This window comes from Gavia stellata, chromosome 1 (genome assembly GCF_030936135.1).
Source record: "Gavia stellata isolate bGavSte3 chromosome 1, bGavSte3.hap2, whole genome shotgun sequence".
Taxonomy (NCBI): domain Eukaryota; kingdom Metazoa; phylum Chordata; class Aves; order Gaviiformes; family Gaviidae; genus Gavia; species Gavia stellata.
The window spans coordinates 94,223,022-94,247,612 of NC_082594.1; the positions used below are offsets into that span (position 1 = coordinate 94,223,022).

Consider the following 24,591-nt stretch of genomic DNA (forward strand, 5'->3'; position numbering starts at 1 on the left):
CCTCAAACGCATTCGGTGCAGAGCTCTTGCTCTTAGACACAGTCTGGCTCAGCCGTACGAGACGGCTGTAAGCAAAGCGCTGTTAAACCCGTGGCACTTGCACTTGCTGCGGTCTCCAGATCCTTGCAGCTTGAATACGGACACGAATTTTCATCACGACACTGAAAGACATTTTCTCCCATTCGGGCAATTCCCTGTCCAGCTCCGACTCTCCAGCCCCACCTCCCCAAGCCCCTGAGCAGCCCAAGTCATGCCTGTCAGCATCTTCACAGGAACAGGGGGCGGCCGGGGGAGTCTTTCACGTCGTCTTTCAAAACCTCACGCTCTTTACCCCCCCCCCAACCCCCCCCCCGAGATATCCTAAACAATTTCGCCCGGGGGGCAGAGCCCGGTGCCCTGCGGCCACCCCCCGGCAGATGAAGTTTCAGCGCGTTACGCGGCGCTGAGCAGCCCCCACAGCCGCAGCGGCGGAGCCCCCGGCGGGTCGGGCCCTCTCGCGCCCCGCGCCTCGCGCAGCCGCCTCTCCCCTCGGCGGCGCCCCGCGGGCAGCGCCCCCTGGCGGCGGGGCGGGCGGCGGCGGGGCGCGCTGCCTCCGTCGGGGGCGGCGGGGGGCTGCGGGCTGCGGGCGGCGGCGGCGGCAGGCGGCGCGGTGAGCCGGGCCCAGGCGAGCGGCGCCGAGGCGAGCCCAGCGCTGAGCTCACCTCCCTCCGCCCCCCCGCCCGCCTCCCCTCCCTCCTCCCTCCTCCCTCCCTCCTCCTCCTCCCGCGCCCAGCCTGCAGCCGCGATCTCAGTATTATGGCATCGAGGAGAATGGAGACCAAACCCGTGATAACGTGTCTGAAAACCCTCCTCATCATCTACTCCTTCGTCTTCTGGGTGAGTGCGGCGCGGCGCGGCGCGGACACCGACCGACCGCCGGGCAGGGCCCGGCACCCCCGCGGCGGCCGCGGCCCCACCTGCCCGAGGCGGGCGGCGAGCGGCGGGCGGCGGGGCCGGTGACGGCCGCCTGCGGGCTCGGGGGGCTCCGCAGCGCGGCTCCGCCGGGATGTCACCGATGAGCCGTGCGCGGACGTAGCTCTACCGGGGCCGGAATACATACGTGCGTGCGCATACATACCCCCACACACCCCCGTATGTATGCACACACGCATATATATATTTTAAAAAAATATTTTTTCGCTTCTTCTGGCGGCGAGCAAATACCCGGCGGGGGAAAGTTGCAGGGGCCTCCCCGGCCGCCGCGATGGCCGCCCCCCTCCCCGCCGCGCCTCCCTGGCCGGCTGGACCGGCGTCGGGGGGCTGCCGGGCCGCCCCGCCGCCCGTCTCCCCGCCGCCTGCCGCATCCCCGTCCCGCCGCGGGGCCCGGCGGGGTGCCGCCTCCGTGCCCCCTCCCCGAGCCCCCCCGCTGCTCGGCCCGCCGCTTACCTGGGCGCAGCGGGCGCTGACCTCCGCCGCCGCCCGCTATATCCGCCGCGCTGCGTTTCGTAACCCGGCTCAGGCTCCCGTAAACCGTTTTTATGACCCAGATACATTAATGGAGTTGCAGTGATTGACTGGCGGGGAGCCGGGTTTTTCGGGCGACCCCGGAGGCTGGAGGTTTTCGCAGCGTCCGGGCCTGTTACTCAGCAGATCCCTGGCACGAGCAGCGGCGTATCGTGGCGGCGATCCGCAGATTAAAGACCTTTTAATGGTACATGGTGACAACATATGATAGTGGCCCCGCTGTGTACTGCTAGAGACCGTAATCTGCACATCATTGATAAAATACACTGAAGCGAATTTGTCACTTCCTAGCAAGGGAAGCGGATTGTCTGTTATCGTTTCAATAGCTTTATGCTGTGAAAAGTGTCTGTGAAATGGAGTAACTCAGATTTTCGTCATTCTGCTTAAAAACGCATTCTAAACAAGGATTTGCTTGTTCATGGCAATAATGTTTTACATCTTTATAGCGAACATATGACTTATCCTGTTTCAACTTTAACTTCACGTGCTTTTTTTTATTTAAAGTAACCAAAAGTCATTTTGCTAATGCGTACTTAAAGGCAGTACCTCTGCGTTATTGAGCACCTCACCCCCCAGCATTTAACATAGCCCCCCTTCTTTTTTACTAATTTTGGTGGTAACCGCAGCAGATGTGTCCGATGACTGAAATGGATAGGAAGCCGGAATCATCTGTTGTTTTTTGGCTGGCAAGTAGATCCTTCACGCTAGTCTCAAGGAGGTAGGTTGCTAAGTTTATACACTTGCCACAATTTAAAGATTCATCCTTTCCAGTGCCCTGTGCTGAGATCTCTGGATCTACAAGAAACCCCTCTTCTTCCTGTGATTAATAAGCAACTGCAGGAGCTCTGGTGAATTCACGGTATCTTTTCAAATTACATCTTTTTAAAAGTGACCGCTGTATCTGCTGTAGCCTGAATAAACAGAGGACTTAAATCGGCATGCCCGTCAAGCCAGCACATTTCATGAACACTAATCTCATTAAAAAAGAGAGAATTGTACATTGAGCCACGCAGCTGGCTAAGGGCATTTGCGCTGTAGGCTGTCGTGATGCCAGGCCAGGTTGACAGCTGGGACCTCACAGGGTAAATAACACAGCTGAGCTCTGGTTTGGGCTACAGCAATGCGTCTGTGCTGGTGGGATGCTGTAGTGCAAATTCTTTTCCTCTGAGCTCTCCGTCAGGCTCCCATGTGTCCCAGTCTTCTCCAAGGGCATGGCCCACTAATGTGCTTCTTACAGTTACTTAACACCTGACAGCTGGCAGGGTGTTTGTCTGTTTGTCCTCTTCCTTGAGCCTGCAAAAGGAGGAAGAAAATAAACGGTTGGAGGCTGAATCCTGCAACCATGAGCAAAAGAGAATGGATTTCTCTTCCATCATGTTTGCTGTTGCATCTGGTTTCCCAAGGCACCAACCTAGGGAAACCTAGGCAGATCTCAATAGGAAAAGACAACAAAGGGCTTGGTAAAGGTCCAGAGGAGTTGACAGCAGACCCTAAGTCTTTGTCAGTTGTTCTTCCTTTTAGCACAGAAGAACAAAAACGAATTCACATTTTTGGCCCCTTTCTGGGCTTTGAATCAACCCATTTAGTATAAATTGTAGCAAGGCTGCACCTATTGCCACCAGCAGAGCAGAACCAGGGTGTGCTCTGGTCGTATCCTCATTTTCTTTTTACAGGCAAGTTTGAGAGCTGAGGGATGCGTGGAGTTGTTTCAACCCCCCTCCATTATTTTCTGGGGTGCTTTTTGTACTCTCACAAGCTGCTGGCTCCAGAGTCAGCGTAACTGAAATTCGGTCCCTGTAAATTCTCAGAGCTGAAAATATGGGAAGGATTCAATAGGAGGAACTATTTAAAAAATTTATTTCTTGGACTTACCTAAATACCGGAAGGAAAACATGCCAGTGCCACAAATGACTGGCTTGTAGAATTTTATTCTGATGGCTTACCTCTGTTTTTTTGAGAGATTGTAAGCTAATTTCTGAAGGAGAAAGCCCTGTGTTGCTTAGCTGCAGTTTGTACGGCTTTTTTCTAGCTGTGGGGATGGAGTTGCAGTATAACACACACGGAGGAAAGTGGTCCTGTGACAGGGAGGTATGTGGTGGAAACCCTTCGGCTACCTGGCCAGGTGGTTATGGATTGTGATGTGAGGGTATGGGGAGAGAAGAAGCTTCTTTGAATCCAGTGAGCTGTTTTGAAACATCCAGAAGGACTTCTCTGTATTTACATTGTTTATAAAAGAAGAAAATCTGTGTACGCAGAATGTTCCTACCATAAGCGATTATTTGTCAGGGTTAAATATGAATTGCATTTGTATCAATGGGTGAAATGTATGTAGATGAAGGCTTTTAGTATAAGCATTAAATGAGGCTCCACTGACTACATGGGAGCTGCAGGGCGGTAATGAAGAGACATGGTTCATTCAAATTCCGTACTGCCTAGCTTGTTCCTTTCCAAATAGGTTTTATTTAATGGTATTTGTTATTTTGATAGCTTCCTCTCCTCCCCCTCACAGTACTTCCCAACTTCTTTCCGTAAATTTATCAACATGGTAAAAAAATTCCATAAACAGAGATAACAAGCTTTTTATGTGCTCATATGTATTGTTGTTCATAGTACACATTCAATGCCTAGGGTTACCGCTTTTGGTCCTTGAGGGACGTAGTAATAAAAATTCAACAGCCATTTTTTTCTTAATCAGAATTCTGTACTGAATGCATCTGGTTTGGAACTAGTAGATTAAAAAAAGGCAGTACAAGCACTGCTTGGCTGTTAGCTATTTTTATTTTTTTCCTTTTGGGAAGCACAAATTGCTTGCGCAGAAATCCGAGATATAACCTGTCTTGTTTTTAAGGGAAGATGAATTTTGGATTAGATTTTGAAGTTAATTTTTTATAGGGGAGTGAAACCTTTAAGCACCCCTCAGTACCTTATATTTATCTAGTTCTTAAGTGATCTTATGTCTTAAAATGTACGTATACTTAATATTTCATTGTAGGCTCTGAAATATATTTTGTTATCAAATTAACAGCCTGCCTCATTGTGTTTTGGGAGGGAGCTTTAAGGGTGCATGCACTGGTCCTTAAAGTTATAGGGCTGCAGAAAATGGGTTTCATCTTCCATGCAAAGCTTGTTGTTGCCCCAAACAGGCACCACAGCAAAGTGATGAGCTTCCGATTTTAGGCCCTATGAGACACTTGGCACTCAAATGAGTGATTTGTGTGTGCTGTCCTGCTGGTATGGGGTTTCTTGCTGTTAGTTAATGTAATAAAAGCGTATAAGTAGAGTATCCATTCCGATATTTTTCCAAGGTGGGTCACTGATCTGAAGATCGTTTTCTGACCAAGATCGATGTTTTGGGTACTAAATTAGGTTCTTAGAACTTTTGTCTTGTGCTATGTGATAAAATCAGAACTAAGATACCTATTTCCAATAGTAGTAGTTTAGTTTTCCAAGTTTTTATCGTTTGGAAAATGGACCTGTGCATCCTGGTATGACCCCTTAGAGGTTAGCAGGTGGCAGGAGAGCTGTGGACCGGAGTGTGGCGGGACAGATAAGTGTCACTTGGCTGCGAGGCCACAGCCGGCACTGTGATTTTAAAACAGCTTGAAATTGCATGTTTCCGTATCATTCATCTTCTTTTAGCCAGTTCCTCTGGTGGCTGCGGCAGTGCGGTGTCACCGGCGTGGAGGGCTCGGGTGCTCAGAAGATGCCTCCGTGAAGGACGAGGGGCTCAGGCCCCCTCCGGCACGGGTGGCGTGGGGAAAGCTGGTGTCTGCTTCGGAGAAGTGGCCCCCCCATCTCCCTCTTCTCACAGGCTTCCCCGAAAAGGAGGTCGGTGGTGAGGGGCAGGGAGCGGCTGCGGCGTCAGGGCGGGCAGCTCCCGGTCCTCATGCTGCCGTGGTATGGCAGAGGTGTCATTTGCCCACCATTTCAGGAGCTCAGAAAGCCGTTTTCTGGAAGGTGCCCAAGACAAAGAGCAAGTGCGATGGCCTGCTCTGTAACACAAATTTATGGCTGAACTGCTGACCCATCTTCAAATGCAGCCGTTTGAGCCATGCATTATAATACGGCATTAAATTTGTGTGTCCCTTTGAGTTACTAGTTGGCATTCGTCATCTTCACTATGAATGTCCAGCTGCGTTGCTGAAATTACTGTTTTTCTTCCCCAGAACTTCTTTCCAGTGCTTCTGCATTGGTTTCTGCATGTGTCTGGTATTTTTAATAACTCTTACCATGCTTATGTTTTTTCTTTTATTTTTTTTTAATATCTCCTAGCAGACGGTTTTAAAGGAAATAGTTTGGGAAATGTTTTAGCTTTCCCATGTGGCTTAGATTGCTCAATCTTTTGGTGGTTCCATTGACTGCAAAGTCATCATTGCTGTACTTTTAGAAAGAAATTTTATTATTTGTACGTAGTTACCTAAAATCCAGAAAAATTACACTCTCAAAAATGCACAATATCCCTGTCATGATGGATTTGAACTGCTCCATGGCTTAGGCACAAACCTCATGCAGTTACCTCCTTAAGTCAGTTGTTTCCCATTCTGTTCTCATAGTGACATACATGAAAGATTAAAGATAATGGTGTTTTCTTGTGAGCGTAGCCCAAGGTGAATTCTGTTGGCTAAATAAATAACTGGATTATAAAAAAAAAAAAAACAAGGCTAGATGGTGTTTAATAACATAGCTCCAGAGTCGGCTTTCTAAGTTCCCTGTTGGGGTACTTACCCAATTTGGCTTAGTGTTGCAGTTTTTTTGGTGGGATTTTTCGTTTTTATCAGAGCTGCGCTATAAAAACCCCTTAATGTCAGTCCTAACAGAGGAGAGCCATGCCAGCATGACAGCTCCAGTAAGTGCGAGTAAACAGAGAAGGTAAAGCCGTGACTTCCACTTGCGCGCCGTCGCGTGTGTGGGGCTGTTTCTCGCAGGTGTGCTGGGAGGAGGCGCGGGTTCAGTCCCTGCCTGTTCCCTGGGGTCACTGGTTGTGCCTTCGGACATGGCGAGGATCTCATGCTGTTCTCCTTCTTGGCAGGGAATTAGTTTTACGAGTGTAGCCAGCTTGCGTATTTTGGAGCAGAGGAGTTGGCAAGTCGGTGTAGTTTGTGCATTGCTGATGCCCATTCACATTTTGAAAATTGTGTGTGTGTGGTACAAATTAGCATTGCAGACCTCAGTGAAGGGAATATTTGACTTTACTATTGGTTAAATGCTCCTTCTTTTCTTGCTGTTGGTGTAACTATGCTTACGCCTTGATGAGGTGCCTGCTACACCTTGATGTTGGAGTTTGTATCTGGACAGTTCTCTAGTTTGGGGATGGTAACTTTTTCACATTAACAGGTCAGTTTGGACTAGTGAAGAGGGATAGTGGGTGACTTGAAGTGTTTCAGTTATATTTGGGAAGACATAGGATGCGTTCATAAACAAGTGGCGGCGGAAGTCCTTGCTCTTTCACAGGTGATGGGATAGGGGTGTGGTGGAGTACTGCTGTATGTGTCGTAAACACTTTGGCTGTTCAGCATTCACTTCTGCTCTAAGCAACCTGTTGTGTGGCCTAAACAGTGTAAATACAAATTCTAGGGAAGGGTGCTGGGGAGGCCTTGTCAGCACTTCTCTGTCGAGAAGGCAGTAGAGTCCTTTTTCTTGGATGCTGGTTCATACCAGCCTTGCTCATCAAGGAAACAGAGGCAATTATCGTAGGTAAACCAAGGGAATTTAAAATGGATCCAAGAATCTGATTTTATCTCTGATTATGTGACTATTTATCAATTCCTTGTGCTGTCAGGGAGGTAAATTAGGTTACCTGGTACTGGTAGTTGTCTCCATCTCTGGATTTTTATCGTTTCTTTGGTTGTTGCAACTGTCCTACAAATTTATGTGCCAATGAGTAAATAGATGAATATCTAGAAAGTCTCTTTGTGCATGTGAGCTTGCAGAAACATCTCCTTCAACCTTTCACGTGCTTTTTGCATCCAATGATACTTGTTGCAGAGATGCTAGCGTTACAGTAGTACCGAGTCTGTTCTGCATCCAACAAATTTGTGGGTGAAAATCCTGTTGACCTCAGTGTCTTACAAACCTAGGTGGCTGAATCTTTAGAATAAAATACAAGACTCCAGAGGTGACTATAGGGAGCAGATGACAGTTACTGTAAGGCCATTTTTATTTGCATAATGTTATTTCTTTAGGCTGATCGCTATCAATTAGCATTTAATCATCTCTCAGAGAATAGATCCTTCACATCAGTAGAGCGGGCCTCTTCCCATTTTAGCTTTCTTTCACTGTGGTGGGCAGATGGCTTGTATGGTCTGTCTTTATAACAGTTCTGGGTTATGAGAGGGAAGCATTTAAATGTCTCATGTACTACAGGGACTCTGAAGCACGGCACGCTTGTGTCTTAGTGGATTATCGTTATTTCATAGCTGAGCTGGTTCTCTGAGCTCTGGGAGTGGGCCGCAGGATTTTTAGGAGCTGTAATAAAAGAATGGAAGCGATGCTGTTAATATTAATTTTGCTGTAATTTCCACATAGTGTTTTGCAAAATGTTTTCCAGATGTTCTTTTTTCATCTGTATGGTTCTGGGGACCGTGCTAAAATCCTTAAAAGAAGCAAGCAGCCCCCCTTCCTTCTCTGTTTCTCGCTTCCCCCATCTCCCTGAATTGCCGTGCTGAGTTCAGGTGGTGGCTGCTCACTGTGCGGTGCCTGCGGTCACCCCCTCCCAGAGGCCAGCCTGGATGCACCACGAGGCGGGAGGATGCTGCGGAGCAGCCCGGGCTGGGCAGAAGGCGGAAACTGTGTCTCGTCGTTGTTGCTTTCCAGGAGTTGTTTGCTGTGAGCTTTGAGAAAAGGTTGGGTTTGGTCTGGGCTGCACGTGGATTTGGATGGATCGGGTTGAAATGTCCTTGGTTTTTTATGTTCAAGCAGGGTTTTTTGAGAGTTTATTTGCTAGGAGAACATGATGGTGTGAATAATGAGGTGACGGACTTAATCTGCAGAAGTCTGTGGAGCTTGGGAGCAGACCTAAGGAAAAGGTTGGCATGCTTATTATGGTGCAGTGGAGAAGAAGAGGAGAGAAGAGGAGAGGGTGACACCCTGTTGTAAACGCAATGGGAAGAGGAGCACTTATATTGCCCTAAAACTGGGAAGTGAAGGAAGCCCTTGCTGTATGACCCTTATAACCACTCAGTGCCTTAATGTCTTTGAACAGAAATGAGCAGCTCAGACCTTCTGATGCCACAGGACTGAAGTTACCAGTGAAGCTAACAAGTTCTTCAGGATCTTGTTCCCGACCAGAATACAGGTACTGCTTCAGAGAATATAGTACATGGGAACAGAAAATTGTGCTGAACGCCACCAGCAAAGTATGTTTACAACCCACCCCTACAACACGAGAAATTATTCTTACTGCAAGGACCTGAGTACATTCCCTGCAACTGAAATTTCAGCTAGACCGTGCTGATTTAATCCTTTCGTAAGTTTTAAAACATTTTTCATTTGGACGGAGTTTCCGATGGGTTGGCCTTCATCCGGCAACAACTTTGAAGTGTTTAGAAAATTCCTTTCAGTGTTTTTGGCAACAGAATATGAAAAAGTGCTCATTTTGTATGTTTCTAAAAATAAATGGGAGCTATATCAAAACCTGAAATTTTTAATGGAGGTGGTCCTCTCAGGGATGGAAACTGTCGGTGATTTGGGAAATCCTAAAAAAGTGAAGCTTTCAAAGAAACAAGAATTCCCTGAACATGGCAGGTAATATCGATACTCTTTTTTGAAGCCGGACTTGAAACTTAGGCCAGTTTATGGCGTCATGGGTTGTGTCATGGCGTGTGTTGAATCAGTCCAGTTAGGCAGAAACAAGGCTTGCCTTTTTGAAGATCTATAAAGTATGTTAGCTTCAAAATCGTATCTGGGGCTTGGGGCCCAACCAGAGTTGAAAGTCTGTAGCAGAGATGGGGAACACGGGGTCTGCGGGCCCATGCAGTCTTCAAGGATGTACGCCTGGACTGGCATTTTTGTCCATGTTAGAAGATAACGCAAAGGTGCACAACAGTGTGCAGCTTGCCTGGGGCTGTCCAAATACTCTACTCTGACCTCACCAAAGAAAATGGGAAGGACGCTGTATATAGTTTATGGAAACACGTGCAGATCAATTCCAAAAGCTGTTTGAGATGGAGGATCGCTGCAAATTTCGTATGGTGAAGGGGAGGGGAGAAGATCCCATGATTTCTGTTGTGTTCCCTAATAGTTTCCTGGACAAAGCATTTTCATTACAACTTGCTGTTGCCACCACTGCATCAAAATACAATCAAAACACCAGAAATCTGTCAGGAAAGTCATGGCTTTTATTCTTGGAAGAATAGGTTAAGATATAAAAGAGGACACTTTCCAGGCAGGTAGTAACAGAAGAAAAGATGGAAACTCAATCCTCCTGTATGTGGTTCCCTTCAATAGTACTTAACATCTAACTGACTCTAATTAGGCTTGGAATGATAACATAATTAAATGCATGTCGGTTTTGTTTCCCTTTGAAAACAAACAGGAAACAGAAATACAGGTAGGTTCAACAAGGCCAAGTGCCGGGACCTGCAGTTGGGTCACAACAACCCCATGCAACGCTACAGGCTTGGGGAAGAGTGGCTGGAAAGCTGCCCTGAGGAAAAGGACCTGGGGGTGTTGGTTGACAGCTGGCTGAATATGAGCCAGCAGTGTGCCCAGGTGGCCAAGAAGGCCAACGGCATCCTGGCCTGTATCAGAAATAGTGTGGCCAGCAGGAGTAGGGAAGTGATCGTGCCCCTGTACTCAGCGCTGGTGAGGCCGCACCTCGAAAACTGTGTTCAGTTTTGGGCCCCCCACTACAAGAAGGACACTGAGGTGCTGGAGTGTGTCCAGAGAAGGGCGACGAAGCTGGTGAGGGGTCTGGAGCACAAGTCTTATGAGGAGTGGCTGAGGGAACTGGGGTTGTTTAGTCTGGAGAAGAGGAGGCTGAGGGGAGACCTCATCGCTCTCTACAATTCCCTGAAAGGGGGTTGCAGAGAGGTGGGTGTTGGTCTCTTCTCCCAAGTGACAAGTGATAGGACAAGAGGAAATGGCCTCAAGTTGCGCCAGGGGAGGTTCAGGCTGGATATTAGGAAAAATTTCTTTACTGAGAGAGTGGTGAAACACTGGAACAGGCTGCCCAGGGAAGTGGTGGAGTCACCATCACTGGAGGTGTTCAAGGAATGTGTGGACGTGGCATTGTGGGACATGGTTTAGTGGGCATGGTGGTGTTGGGTTGATGGTTGGACTTGATGATCTTACAGGTCTTTTCCAACCGTAGTGATTCTGTCATTCTGTGATTCTGTTACCCTCAGTACCTCAATGCTTTCCCTGATGGCTGCACCTCATCACCAGGGTCATTTTTACTGGTGACTGTAACTGCCCTGTGCTGGATGTAGGACTTGCTGCTCTGCAGCATGCACTGACTGCAGACAGAGCGTGATTCAATTGACCTGTAAAATAATGTCTTATAGGAAACCAGCAGCTGATATTATTGCGTGCTTTGTGATTTTTTTTTTTAACTTTCTCTCCGTTTACAGGTCATTGATACTATGTTTGGGTTTCAGCAGAGCTGCTTCTTTGTATAGCTGCAGAGCTGAGTCAGTTGAAGCAGACCCAGCTTGCAGTTGCTAGCTGATGTTGAGATCAGCTTGCTTGTTATCTGGGACCAAGTTTCTCATTCCAGTATACTTCAGGAAAAACTGCTGAGTTAAATTATGCAGGTCAAATGACCTAGAGGCTTAAATTGATCTCTCCTGTCCCAGAACAACTTACAGACCATCTATGCACCACCTGCAGACTTCAGGGGATTTTTGGCATGCGCATGCAGTTTAAAAACTCCTGAAGAAAGAACCAGGATGTCAAGATGCCAAGGAGCTGGCTGTCAGGTGTGTTTCAGTATTATTTCCCGCAACACACAAGCCAAGTCCCAGTGTATTCCATGCTGCCTGTTCTCATAAAACAGGGGATGATGCAAAGGGGTTGGATCAGGATTTACTGACAGAAGGTCACAGCTTTCAAAAAGAAAAAAGATTTAGTTCGTGGAGATGGCATTACAGGTTTATTTTTGTCGTGGCAGGTAAGACCAGGGCCACGTACAGCCTTTCTAGGAGACGGCAAGGCCTTGCTGTATTTACCAAGCACGTGCAGGATCTTTGCGCAGCTTTCAGAGTGTTTGTGCAAAACTCTTGCTGGCAGGGTGGTGCGACTGTCGTCGTTGCCCGTGGCCTTGTAGGCAAATACTTTCTTATGGAAAAATACACCTTTCTAAATCTTTCCCCTTTGGTTGCCCTACTTCAAAATGATGCTGTCGCTGAGCATCCTCCCAGCGCGGAAAGGGCAGCTCAGTGCCCTCCGTCCCCCCGCGCAGCGCTGAGCTCACCCACCCTCAGCCGTGTTTGCCGGCACGCTCGCCAGAGAGGCACGCGAGACAGGACCCTTGGTCCTTGCCCCATCCCAGATGGTCGCTGCCGCAGCCGGGGCTCATCCAGCAGCCGCCCGGCCAGGGTGGGAGCACCGCCGGGGTCTGCCCTGGGGCAGGCAGGCGTGGGGCGGGCTGTGCCGCTGTGCTCACCGGCCTGTGAAATTACAAGCTGCAGGAGATGTGCTGGACCAACCGGTGTGGTAATGAACCAAGTATTTCATCCAGCAGTTGCGTTATTTTCAGCTGAAACCAGCAACAAAAATAAAACCTCCCACTTCCAGGAGTTTTGTGTTTTGTAAGCAACGGCTCGTTGCTTTCTGACGTGAAAGATGGTTGTACTTAAAATAGGTACATCTGTGGGAGAGAGAATTTTCGGCTAGTGAGATTGTTCAAAGTGATACGAAAGAGTTGCCTTAGTTTCTGCGATCTGGCATGTTATGCATGTCATACTTACGCACAGAAGCGGGAGCTCGTTAACACAAAACAAACCCGGTCCCTGCCGTACAGAAACCTGAGCGTGCTGCACCATAGCTATTTTTTAACCAAAGTATCAGATTTAAAGTGTTCCCTCCCCCCTCGCTTGCTGACCTCAGATTGCCAGTGGGCCAGACAGGATTAATCCCTGTACCCTGAAGAATATCCAGTATTAAAGCAAGGAGCCGGGCTGTTTCCTAAAGCAGTGCAGTCCCCGAATGATTAAGAAGATAACTGAGCCACAACCACTTAGTTGATTTATTCTTTTAATTTCATGAAGTGCTTGGCTTTGCAGTTTCATCCCAGGTGTTAGACCAAAATGACTTCCTACTTTTTCCGGCACCGTTGAATATGTAAAATACGTAAGATGGCAGACCTCTAAATCTGAAGGATATCGAGAAGAATTTCATGCTAAGTGCACATTCTTTGGATTAAATTCAGAAAAAAGTGGAGCCTGGCTGCTCCCTGTGTGTTGACAAGATGGGGATTTTTACAACATTGACAGCTGTGTATTTTGTTTTCTCTGTTCTTCAAATGCTGTTGTTCTTAAGAAGTATTGTGTAATTATTTAGGAGAAAACTAAATCTTTGGATTTATTCACCAGTGGTAGTCCTTAGAAAATAATAGTTGGCATGCCCATTTTATAGACAGAGACACCGATGCAAATCAAGCAAGATGTCTAAGGAACAGTTTGGTCAAATTTGGCACAGCTGTGAATCAGTTATTTGAAGTCCCTGACTGTAATAATTATTACGTTGTAGCACTCACTTTCACATCTTATTTCAATTGCAGGAGTAGCAAGCTGAAATAAATGTTGGATTTTAGCTGCTGTTAAGGTAGCTGGTAGAGTATGGGAATATCTCTGAGAAGTCTAATGAATACCGCTTGTGGAAAGAGATTATTGGATGGAGCAGCTGGCTGTATCTGAACTATGAAATTGGTAGACCATGATGCTTATTTTTTTTAATATTCTTTATTATTCTTATTCTGAAGTTGCTTACACAATGCACTGGAAAAAGCATTTCAGGATGCCCAGTTCTTGGGAGAGGGAGCAGAGCTGCCGGTGCATGACAGCAGGCCCCCAGGCGAGTGGGCTTCCACAGCTGGGAAAGACCCAGGCAACTTCCCTGACTTCATAGATCAGGCAAGCCCGTTTGTGGGCAAAAAAATAATTTCCCCTCATGCAGAGCATAGGGGGAATAGTTTTCCTTCAAAGAAGTAAGTGCACGTTTCCGTAGATGGATATACACCTCTACTTCGAAAGATCATTTGGCTGGGGAGTAAGCATGTTGACACCCTTACCCCAAAGGAAGGAAACTTGGTGTGCCTGCTTAAGAATGTCCTCATCCTCTTCGTGCTAAGTGTCAGTGATCTGTTACCTCCATGGTACGTACCAAGAGTGGCAAGCAGGATCGAGTTTAAATGCTGACCTCCAGAACAAGCTAGTTTGCTTACTTTCACCCTGCTGCAGACATGAAGATACAGAGAAGGATTTTGCTAACACGGAGCCCTGGTTAATGACCAGTATGCAGAATTTGTGATTTTTGGATTCTGCCGGATTTTCTGAGTGAGATTGTCAAGTATTCCTAGGAACTGGACTGACTTCTTAGCTAAATAAGGATTTCTCTTTAATTTACTTGTGCAGTGGATGCTATGACAGCTGCAAAGACTTACTAGCAGGTTTCTTTGCTAAATTTTGATCGGACAGCTACAAAGTACAGTCTGTTTGGGGATGGCAGCTCTCTGCCATGGAGTCTGCTTTAGCGCAGGAAAAGTGCAGTAGCACCCGCTGGGGCTGAGGCTGAGTTGTGCTGGGAAGGACAGAGTGGGCTTCCCAGGCTGCCACGTAAGGCTGGAACAGGTCGTGAGGATGCGGGTTTCAGATCACTTATTGCATGGAGGAAGCATTTGGTTCGGGGGTTTCTTCAAGAAGAAGAGAGTTTGTTCATGCTGAGAGCCTATTCTTAGCCCGTAGTGTGGGTCTTTGTGTTCTCCCACACCCCCAGTGAGGCTCTTCTGGAAGAAGTTAATGCTGGCTGCCCTTGGTTTTGTATCAGAGTTAAATTAAGGTTTTTCACTAGCCATAGATGAAGGTGTATTTTGTTGTTTGGTGTGTGTAGGTAGGGTCAGCTCATGGAAAGAAGTGACCATTCATCCTAGTATTAATCTTGAAGCTGAGTGGGTTTGGGTGAATGGCAGGCTGTTTTTCTTCTGATGGTCCCTGTGCAGTTTTATCCTAATGTCTCTTGTAACGATTGCTCAGCTGGTCGGACTGAATAGTTTGGAGCAGTTACTGTTTTGTTCTTATCCTTTTGTATGGTCTGATGAACAAGAGGGAAAAGGTTCAGCAGGGACTCAGCAAAAGGTCATTAATTTCTCTGGCATTCCTGGATCTTGCTACCTAAAAAAGAGAATTTTCAGGTAAGCTACAGCATGATTACTGTTTCCCACTTCTCGTTCTCCATGAGTCTTATCGGGTAGAGGCAGAGCCTGTGGCTTAGTTCATGCTTTGGTGTCTTTTATCACCTCATTTGGCACAATTTAAATTATACTTTTCAAATGGTAAATTATAAGTTGCTTTTTAGTAGAGTTTAGGAAAGACTTCTTAATGCCATTTTTGCTGGCAGTTTATTTCATCCTTTTCATGTAAGTAGTACCAATCTAGTATCTACTGGGGCTGCCTGCTAAGCAGTAACAGATGGCCCATACTAGCTAGGACAGGAAGGATCATAAGGGTAGGAGCCAGTGTTATCTACATATGTGTTTTGGATTGCATCATAAATGTTTCCCGGGAGGGAGCACAGCTGGCACTGGAATTGTGGAAATCTGATTTTTGGTATTCTTTATTCCGTCTTGGCATACTTGAAAATTAACGTATGTGGTACATGTTGGGTTATATCAATAATACTGAAATTATACCCCTTCTTGAATAGAATTGCCATGCTTGCAGTTTTTCTCCTTTTTTGGCTTATCCTGTAATCAAAAGTATTGTGTGAGAAAGTATACAGAAGAGAGCAGCCAGTTCCATTATGTAATCTTGCTTCCATGTATGCTCTACCACAGGATGGCCTTAAAATGTAGTAACTAATGCAAAGCTTGGGGAAGAAACACAGAATGAGTCATAGACATTTTGGACCAGTTTTTGCCCTGCTAGCCTTGCTCCTTCACTAAAATGCTTTGGTACCTTGATGGGCAAAAGGCAGAAGAAGAGAGGGGGATGTGTCAGAAAGTGGCTGCCTTGCAGAGCTCCTGTTCTGGGGCCATCTCTTCTAATGCTGGGCTGGCAGCATCCTCCATGTTCCAGCTGGGTTTTAATCTGTAGCAGTAGGCGCATGTCTAAGGGGACAGGGAAAAAGTGTGGCTGAAGAAAGCAGTGATCTTAAAAAACAGTCTGTTGAGGTCATTCTTTGATTCTGCTAAGGTCACAGAATCACAAAATCATTAAGTTTGGAAAAGATCTTTAAGATCGTCAAGTCCAGCCATCAACCCAACACCACCATGCCCACTAAACCATGTCCCAAACTGCCATGTCTACACATTTTTTGAACACCTCCAGTGATGGTGACTCCACCACCTCCCTGGGAAGCCGGTTCCAATGTTTGACCACTCTCTCAGTAAAGAAATTTTTCCTAATGTCCAGTCTAAACCTCCCCTGGTGCAACTTGAGGCCATTTCCTCTCGTTCTGTCGCTAGTTACATGGGAGAAGAGACCAACACCCACCTCACCACAACCCCCTTTCAGGTAATTGTAGAAGGCGATAAGGTCTCCCCTCAGCCTCCTCTTCGATTGTAACATAAATCAAGATCTAGTCGCTAAGGCTCAGCCACAACCACTGAAATTAGAGCTTGCTTTGTGTACTGTATTATGTTGGATGTTTGTCAAGGCGCCAGCAGGCAAAGGCCAAGGGATCCTAGACATGGCCATGTGATTGTGATTTGGTAGATCAGGCCTTTATATATTGTATATATTGGTATCTGTCTCCTCTCGACCCTGAGAAACCATATATCTGGGAGGCAGGAAATTGTCCTTTTTCACATGAATAAAAATGGCAGAAACTTCTTATGGAAAAATTCCCTGTCAGACATGAGAAAATCTTCACTTTGTGGGTTTTTTCTTTTTTTGTTGCTGTTGCCCTGGGAGTTTCCCATGCAAATCCAGTTTAGAAGAAAACATTTAATTCCATTCTACCCCTGCCACAGTTCTGAATTTAAATCCTTTTCCTTCCCCCAGATGGACAGAGGCTAAGCAGTCCTTGCTTCATGTAAGGTAACTAGAGCTTATGTCAACTATGGGATGATGTAACGTTCTGACTTCTTTTCTCCACAACAGGATGATAACCCATACTAGATAAAACACATTAGAAGAGCCCAGAGAATGATGCTGAAAATTACTAAGATGATCCTGTCAGGCTGAGACCTTATCCTTGAGCAGCTGAGCAAGGGGAGGACACTGTCTCAGCCTAGCCTGGAAGCATTTCTGTCTCACAACTCGGTTTATGAAAGTTGTGCTTTCTTGGTGCTACATCACTGGGATGACAACAGTTCTTGCTGTCTTGACGTCTGCCTTTTGAGCATAAGCAGAAAAGGTTGGCAATGTGTTATGAAAAGATCCATGAGGACTGTCTGAATTGTCCTGGGAGAGAAAAGGAGACCAAGTAAGGCAGTGAAAACTCCTCCTGTCCTCCCACCCCACGTACACACACTTGCTTGAGTCTAGGGTGAAGCCAAATTCTGCGTGGGCTCTTAGGAGCTTTTCTGGTCATTCAAGAAATAGAGAGATACAAGTGGCACATCTGGAGCCTCTTCCCAAATTAACACAAGACTTCCTATTTTGGAAACCGCCTTCTCTCCATTTAAAACATCTTTTGCCTCATTTGGTATTAAAGTAATCTCAAAGGAAATTAAAGCCTTCTTTGTGCAATTCTGTGTTTGTGAACCCGTTTTCTTCCACAGAAGGTCATTTTCCTTGAGGCAGTTGCTTCAGCTTATAGAAGTGAATAGCTTTCAGGACTCTAGTGACCTTATTGCCTTCTGCTGAGTTTTCAAGGAAGGGCTTAGATATTTCAGAAACTTCTCTTCCAGGTGGTTACACGATTCCACCACGAAGATCTCTCATTCTGTCAGCTTTCTTCCCAAACCTGCCTGCTTGCGCTAGCAAGACTCTTCTCCACATGTTTGGCATTAGAAAGTCAGAGGGACTCTGCTCATGGTGGACTAAAAGTCTTTCTTTGATGTGACATGAGTCCCTTTATGAATTGACCAGGTTAAGAACTCAGATGAGTCTGCCTGTCCTGTGAGAGCTAGGACTGCTGCAGAGTATTTTCAGAGCAGTGGACATAAATAGCTGCCCCAATCCTGTGCTCTGCATTTTCACCAATGGTCTCGTTTGTAGAGATGGGAACTAGAATTACATTGTTTGTCCTTTAGGGCAAGAAGAGATGAGTTTATCCCCACTTGCTCCCGGAGCCACGGAATACATGATTGTGCAAAATGCTCAAATGCACTTACCTTTGGTGGAGGCGACAGCTGAGTCTTTTCTGGCTCTCCTATTCACCATTAGCCCTGCGATGGAGTGCCATGGCATACCTTCTGGAGAATGGCAAAGGAGGGAGCACCTGCTTTTGTACCTAAGCTGCTGAAGGGATCAAAGTATTTAATCCTAACTCTCCCTTGCGCTTCCCTCCTTAAGCTCTGCTCTTGAGAAATAGCTTGTTAATTTGTTAGTGGCCTGGTGAGGAAGGAGGGGGCAGAAAGCCGCTAACAAATGAATTTGGTCCAGGTCAGGTTCCCCATAGCACTCAGGAGTCTGCCTTTTCCCTCTTTGAAGACCAAGAGATGGATGGCGAGGAAGGTGCTTCCCTGTTGTGCCGTATACTAGTCCAGTTGCTGCTTATACGCCAGCTGCTATATGTAAAATACATTCTTGATGGACATGAGAAGTTACCTAAAAATTATGGTAAAGGCTGTATAGCTTACACAGATTCCTAGTTCAACCACCACCTTCCTCCCCAAACTTCACACCAGAGTTTAAATGTAGTACCTTTCCTTTTCAAAGATCTGTGTGTATATCACAAGTTGACAGGCAGAAAGATCTTTACAGTAATACTTCGACCTCATAAGTCAGCCCTCCAGATAGACAGAAATTGCCAGGTTCCTTTTGTGTGGGCTTGGCAAGCACTGCTAGAGGAAAAGACAGTTCATTACCTGCTTAGGAAGGAGAATATCGGTGTCATAACACTATCCATTGCTGGACTTTTCTCTAGCTCACTGGTGAGGTCTGTTACAGTGAACCATGAACATTTTACCTGACAGGATGACTACAAAGTATAAAGGTTTGCACTTGGTTCCTGTTGTAGGAAGACATTCTGGATTCTCACATTACTAATGCGTATTTCAAATTGGGCAGAGGAAGTGAGGATGCCTGTAAAGACAGAAGATTTTACTACGCTTTGTATTCCAGCAAACAATATGTGAAAGGTGATTCAACTAGAAAAATGGGAAGAATTTAGGTAACTTGATCTCTGATGACATGGAAAGATATTTGAAGGAAGAAAAACTGTAGCATCATTTGTTTTGAAACTCTCTTTATGAAGTGCCAGAGTTACTCACAAATACCATACTACTGAAATTTTATATGTCTTTGCTCCTGACGTACCCGCCAGTGTTTCTACAGCACACCTGGGTTGCACCTTCGAGGCTCCCAGCTTCAGGAATAGAAAGACAAATGGTGAACAGTTTGTCCTGAAACGCCTAATGATAAAATGGTATTCGTATGTATATCTAACCTAAACAATAGTAACAACAACAACAATAATACTGAACATCCTGAAAGTGATCCTGAAGTTCAAAAATCACTCTGCTTCTTATGCCTCTAGCTTGTGTTCTGGTAGAATAAAGCAGCAAAACATTTATCCCGTCCTTAATACTTCTCTTTGGCTAACCAGCCGGTCCCCTCTGTCCCATCAGGTGGTCCCTCCCAGACAGCTGCCGTGAAGCTTTCCCAGGACACAGCCCTGGTGTCAGTGGGCATGAGGGATGGACCTACAGCATTTGTCTTTTGATGTAAGGATAGCCACAGAGGTCATCAGCGGTCATCAGACCGCTGTTTCATGGCAGCATCTTGCCTTGGGTCTTTCTGATGCCTCCTCTGGCAGGTACTATTTGCCCTGTACTTCCAGATGGATGTGTTTAAGCAATCTTCCCACATCCGTCAAATGTATCAACTTTAGGAGTGCTTGTTCTCTTCCATTTTCTTTCAGACAGGCTCCCATGCTTTGGGATTGTTCTTTTGGAGAAGGGCAGTGGATTTCTTGGCTTTTGTGATGGCCTCTGCTACCTTTGGTCATCACATGGCTAAGGCAGTGTTATTACCCCACTGATATGATCCAGTCTCTCTTTCCTAGATAATAAGTAGCTTGTTTTTAAAGAGTCCCCATTGCTACCTCCCTTTTAGCAGGTTCCTGATGCTGCTAGTTTGTTGGTGTCCTCATTTAAAACCAAACACTTCAGTCCCCACTACCTTAGTCTGCATCGTATGTTTTAGACTTCCACCATCTTGTGTACTAGTATATACATTTGTTCTGGTTCCCTGTTTTCCCATGTGCTTTTTAAATGGGACAATTTATTCAGACTTCTCTTTGGTTTTTCCCCTCCGCATTTTGCCGGCTCCCGTCCTGTCCCCGGCTTGGGGCTACAGAGATTTTATGACCTGGTCCACAGAGAATGCGTCATCCTAAACACTGTGTGCTTTTGCACTTCCCTGTTGCCTTTTGTTTAAAAAATCCTGGTGAAATCATCGCTCTCTTTTTATTTTTTTTTTCCCCACTCAGTTTAAATGTTTAACATCTGATTTTGGTTTGGTTTAGATGAACCTGCCTTCCCCTCTGCAGGCTCCCTCTATCTGAAACTCTACCCAGCTCGTCAGGAGTCCAAATGCTGCTGGGGCTTTTAGGCTGTGGTACAGTCCGGGGTGCTCACTGTAGGCTGTCTTCCCTGTGATTTTACCCTTGTTCAGCATTTTTGGAGAGTTACGTGTTGGGGGACATCTGCCTCTTGGATGCTGCTAACACAGGGAGGGGGCAACTGCGCTGCGGTGGCAGGGGGGTCCGGCTGCGGGGCAAGGGTGACTTATACCAACACTGAATAGCACGGCTATGCTACACCTGTCCTGTGCCAGCTGTATCTTGGATTTGTAATGCCTTCCTAATGAGGCCGCGGTTATTTACTGTGCAGGCTCAGTAGGGCCGCCTGCCCTGCCCTCCTCGGCACCAGCGGCCGGGCGGCCGCTGCCTGCCCTGCTGGGCACCCAGGCTGGGCCGCTCTGCCGTCCCTCCCCGGCTCCCCGGGCGGCATCGCTCGCCCTCTCGCTCGAGTCCCCGCTCTGCCCTTGAGATGCGTTGTGGTTTTTTTTTCCCCCCTATGTTCAGCAGCGTGCAGCAGAAAAAAAAAGGCTGCACTGCATTGAAAAAAGGGAGGGGGAAGAGTGAGGAGAGGTGAAAAAATGGAAAATGAAAGTGCAGAGGGGACTGTGAAAGCATAAACGTTGGTGCAGGGTGTGCCGATGCAGGAGGGAATGGCATCGGACAAGGCACCAGCACGCACAGAGATGTCGGGAGTGCAAACTGGACTGCAAGCCCTAAAAAGCTTTCTTGTCATCTCATTCGCAATTAACACCCCCGGACAGAATGGTCTCTCTGTGAACAGATGAACCATCACTTGCTGTGTGAATACCAGCAGCACCGCGCAGGTGTTCCCCAGCGGTGGAGTTGCAGGCAGACTGCCTGTGGTGTGAGCAGCGACCAAATGTCTCCTCCCATGCCCAGGCAAGGCGAAGCTCGTTTTGAAAACAAACAAGTCAAGCCCAGGGTTGCGTCACATTGTGGTCGTGTGTTGCTCTCCAGGGGCAGGCAACGATGCAGCGGGTCTCGGGGTGCCAGGCGGCTGCGGTGGGGCAGCAGCCCTTTGCTTATCCCCCGCTGTGGGGTGGGAGCAAGGAGGCTGGCTGCATCGGTGGTCCCTGCCTTGCCCTACACCTCATCCCCCACTGCCATTTGCAAGTTTCTCTAAGGCCATGATATCACATAATGCCTTTGGGGCGGGGGGTTGTCCTTTCTTTCCTTTGGGCTTTTCTTCCTTCAGACAGCTTCACCTGCTGGGAGTGAGCGTGGATGTTAGTGCTGTCGGCTGCCTGTTTCTAGCTGTGTGAAATGGGGACACCAATGACTGACAGAATTTGGTTGTGCAGGCAAAGATGGACGAGCAGAAAGGGTGAGTTAATGGCAAGGGAGGAGGGGGACATATGGAGGGGGAAGGTAAAAGAAGAAAAGGGCAAAGGGAAACTGATGCTTGAGGCAACCAGCCGGTCATTTGATGGCCAGTAAAATAAGTAAGTGGCTAGATAGAATCAAGTGGCAGATGGAAGAGGATATGGGGCTGGCAGGGCATGCTGCTTTATTGCCCTGTGCACTTGCTTTCTGGGACATTTCACTTTTCCTCACATTGCCTGCCCCAGTAGCGACATGCCTATATACATGCAATGATGGGCAATATAGCCGTACTGTGGGAGTACTGCCATTCTGCGTGTATGTGATACCAGGTAGCTCTAAAACACTGTAGCACTTGGTATGTAGCCTTTGCTGTGGGGTTGTTTCGTGTCCCTCTCTACTCTCCATTCAGTTCCCCGTCCCTTGGGGTGGAGAGCTGCTGCCCCGCTGACCCCAGTCTTTGGGGGCATGCAAAGAGGGAAATGGGGTGGGAGCATGCTGATCTGTGGGATCAGCAGGTCTCAGAGGGGACTGTGTTGGGGTAGAAGAGTGAAACCTCGGGTTGGGTGGCGGCAAAACTCCCGTCAGCTCCTTTCTCAAATAGCTTCATAATGTCATGGCTCTTGGTGGCATCCAAATTCATAGTGCTTCCACTGAAAAAGAAAGGTGTCAATGGTGTTGGCCATTAGCCATGTAAATGTGCAGGCAGAGCCAGGTAGGAGGGCACCTGTGCCTTGAACCAAACCCTACACCTGTGGATATGCTCATGTATTTTTAAATTGCATTTTATACCCTGGCTGCATAGAAAGGGAGCGCATATCGAAGATACTTAGAAGACATCTCTCGCTGCAAGTACTTATGTCACCTTCTGGGTGACTTGTCACAAAGCCAGCTACAGCAACATCTTTGACTGTCAGTCATGTTGCTGTTAGTAAGTGTAAACACTAAAACCCCAAATGTGCCAAGCAGTTCACTAGCTCCATTACGTGTGGCTGCTTAATATGCTGCTGCTAAAGGAGTTTGTGCTGTGGGAGTGGGGCCCTCAGTGTAATCCTAAAGCCAGAGGACCCTGCATGTCCAGTTGGCTGCACAGCTGAGCAGGCTCCAAGGGTTACTTTCCACCCCATTTCTATTACATTGCCATTTTCTCCCATTTCTTTTTCTTCTGTTGAATTAAAAAGCCAATATCACTAATAATCCTATTTAAAAAAATAAGGTTCAGAAATTCATGAGCTGCCCCGGGGGGGACAGAGCATCTCTTTTGTTTACAGGAGCAAATCATTAGTTCTTTGCCAGACCGCGCCTGCTGCGGACTAGCTTAAAGAGACTTTTCTGGTGACAGTAAGGGACAGAACATGTTGAGACGCCCAATAATAGTGAGGCTGTGCTTATGGTGGGCAAGCCTGTGCTGACAGCAGAGGACTGTTTCAGAACATTTGTACTAATAAACTCTCTTTGTGCTTTGCTTGTTTATCTGCTTTGTTCCCTTAAATGATGGTGCATTTGTGGATAATTTCCTCCACTGGTAAGCTACCCCCATCAAGTTGAAAGTTGTCTATTTTTAAAATGCCAGCTGCCTCTCGCATAAAAAAGCCACTGCTGATGTACCGTTGCTTGCAATGCATTATTCAAAGTCCTTTTTAGACTCTCTCAAATAAAGAGCTTCATTAATATTTCAGCAGTCGCTGTGATTCTCTCCAAGGGGGCTCCGTTCCTTTTCTCACTTGACATCCCTATATTTTTGTGTGTAGCGAATATGCCTGGACTTTGAGTTACCTTTGGTAGAGCAAACTCATTGTTTTCTGGAGGAAGTGGATCGTAAAAGAAACTTTGACCTTGATATTGGTGCTAAGCAGATACCTGGTATACCCAGCGTCTTACCGCAGCCTTTGGAAACAGGAGGGGTTTGGGGGTGGAGGGGCTGCTTTTGTACACTGAACGCCAACTGTTGTGCTCCATCCCATGGACTGATCTTCCTAGCTGGCTTTGCTAGCTTAGAGGGGAAATAGGAAAGGGTATTTGAAAAGGAGAATCAGAACAAGTTGGATTTCTTTATGTAAAGATTTACTTAATAAGGTTTTCTTACTTAAATATTAACTGCATTTGCACTGATTTCAAAACCACACTGAGGGCTATTTTCTTCCTTTTCTATTTTAGGTACAAAATCTGGGGTAAAGCTAGGCTTTTGAGAATGAACACAGTGACTTCCTCACCTGAGGTGCCGGTGTAAAATAAGTACCGGGCATGTCTGGAAAAAATGCTTTTGGCTGTAAAGAAGAAAGGCTGAGACGAAAAGTACCAACCATTCTGAGCTCACCGCAAAAGAGCAGTTTTCTTAATCCATAGGGATCTTAGTCCTTCCCTGCTGATGCCACGATAAAAGATTCCTTTGGCTTGATTGTGCATGACGGGTTTTGATGCACTAGATGGAGGTCTAGTGATACAGAGCTGCGTAATAATTTTAAAAGGTAGTTTCTCGTTTCTCAATACATCAAGCAATTAAGCGTTTGAAGGGAAGACAAGCATTCGAAGCTGTTGCTCACCCGTGAAACGAGAGCAAGAGTGATAATGCTTGCTAAAAATCAGTGCTGCAGTCCCCTGGGTGCAGGAGAGCTACGGGCTGGACTCTCCCCTGCAAATGAAGGCAGCGGGGAATGGATGCTGGAGAGATGGATCTAAGTAGGGTGGGGACTGTCAGTTAGCGAAGAAATAAAACAACAGCAAGCAGCGAGGGGGTTCCGATAGCAGGTAACTGGACACTGTGTTGCCTGCCTAGGGTGTGCCTGGTTTGCATGTCGGGCAGCTCCTGCACTGTAAGGCAGTGGGACGTTGGGTCAGCGTGCACGTGTAAGTCTGTGGCTTTGCTTGAGAAATACTAGAAATGCGGTCAGCTGCAGT

The 24,591-nt window shown here is 46.9% G+C and overlaps 1 protein-coding gene across 1 annotated transcript in view; it reads left to right on the plus strand.

Moving 5' to 3' along the window:
• Positions 1 to 786: 786 nt before the first annotated feature.
• TSPAN7 (tetraspanin 7) overlaps positions 787 to 24,591 on the plus strand; it is a 100,660-nt gene continuing 76,855 nt past the window's right edge. The window contains exon 1 of the mRNA XM_059819499.1: positions 787 to 876. Within this exon, the coding sequence (XP_059675482.1) occupies positions 796 to 876 (81 nt within the window). The 5' untranslated portion in view covers positions 787 to 795. The remainder of the gene's footprint in view (positions 877 to 24,591) is intronic.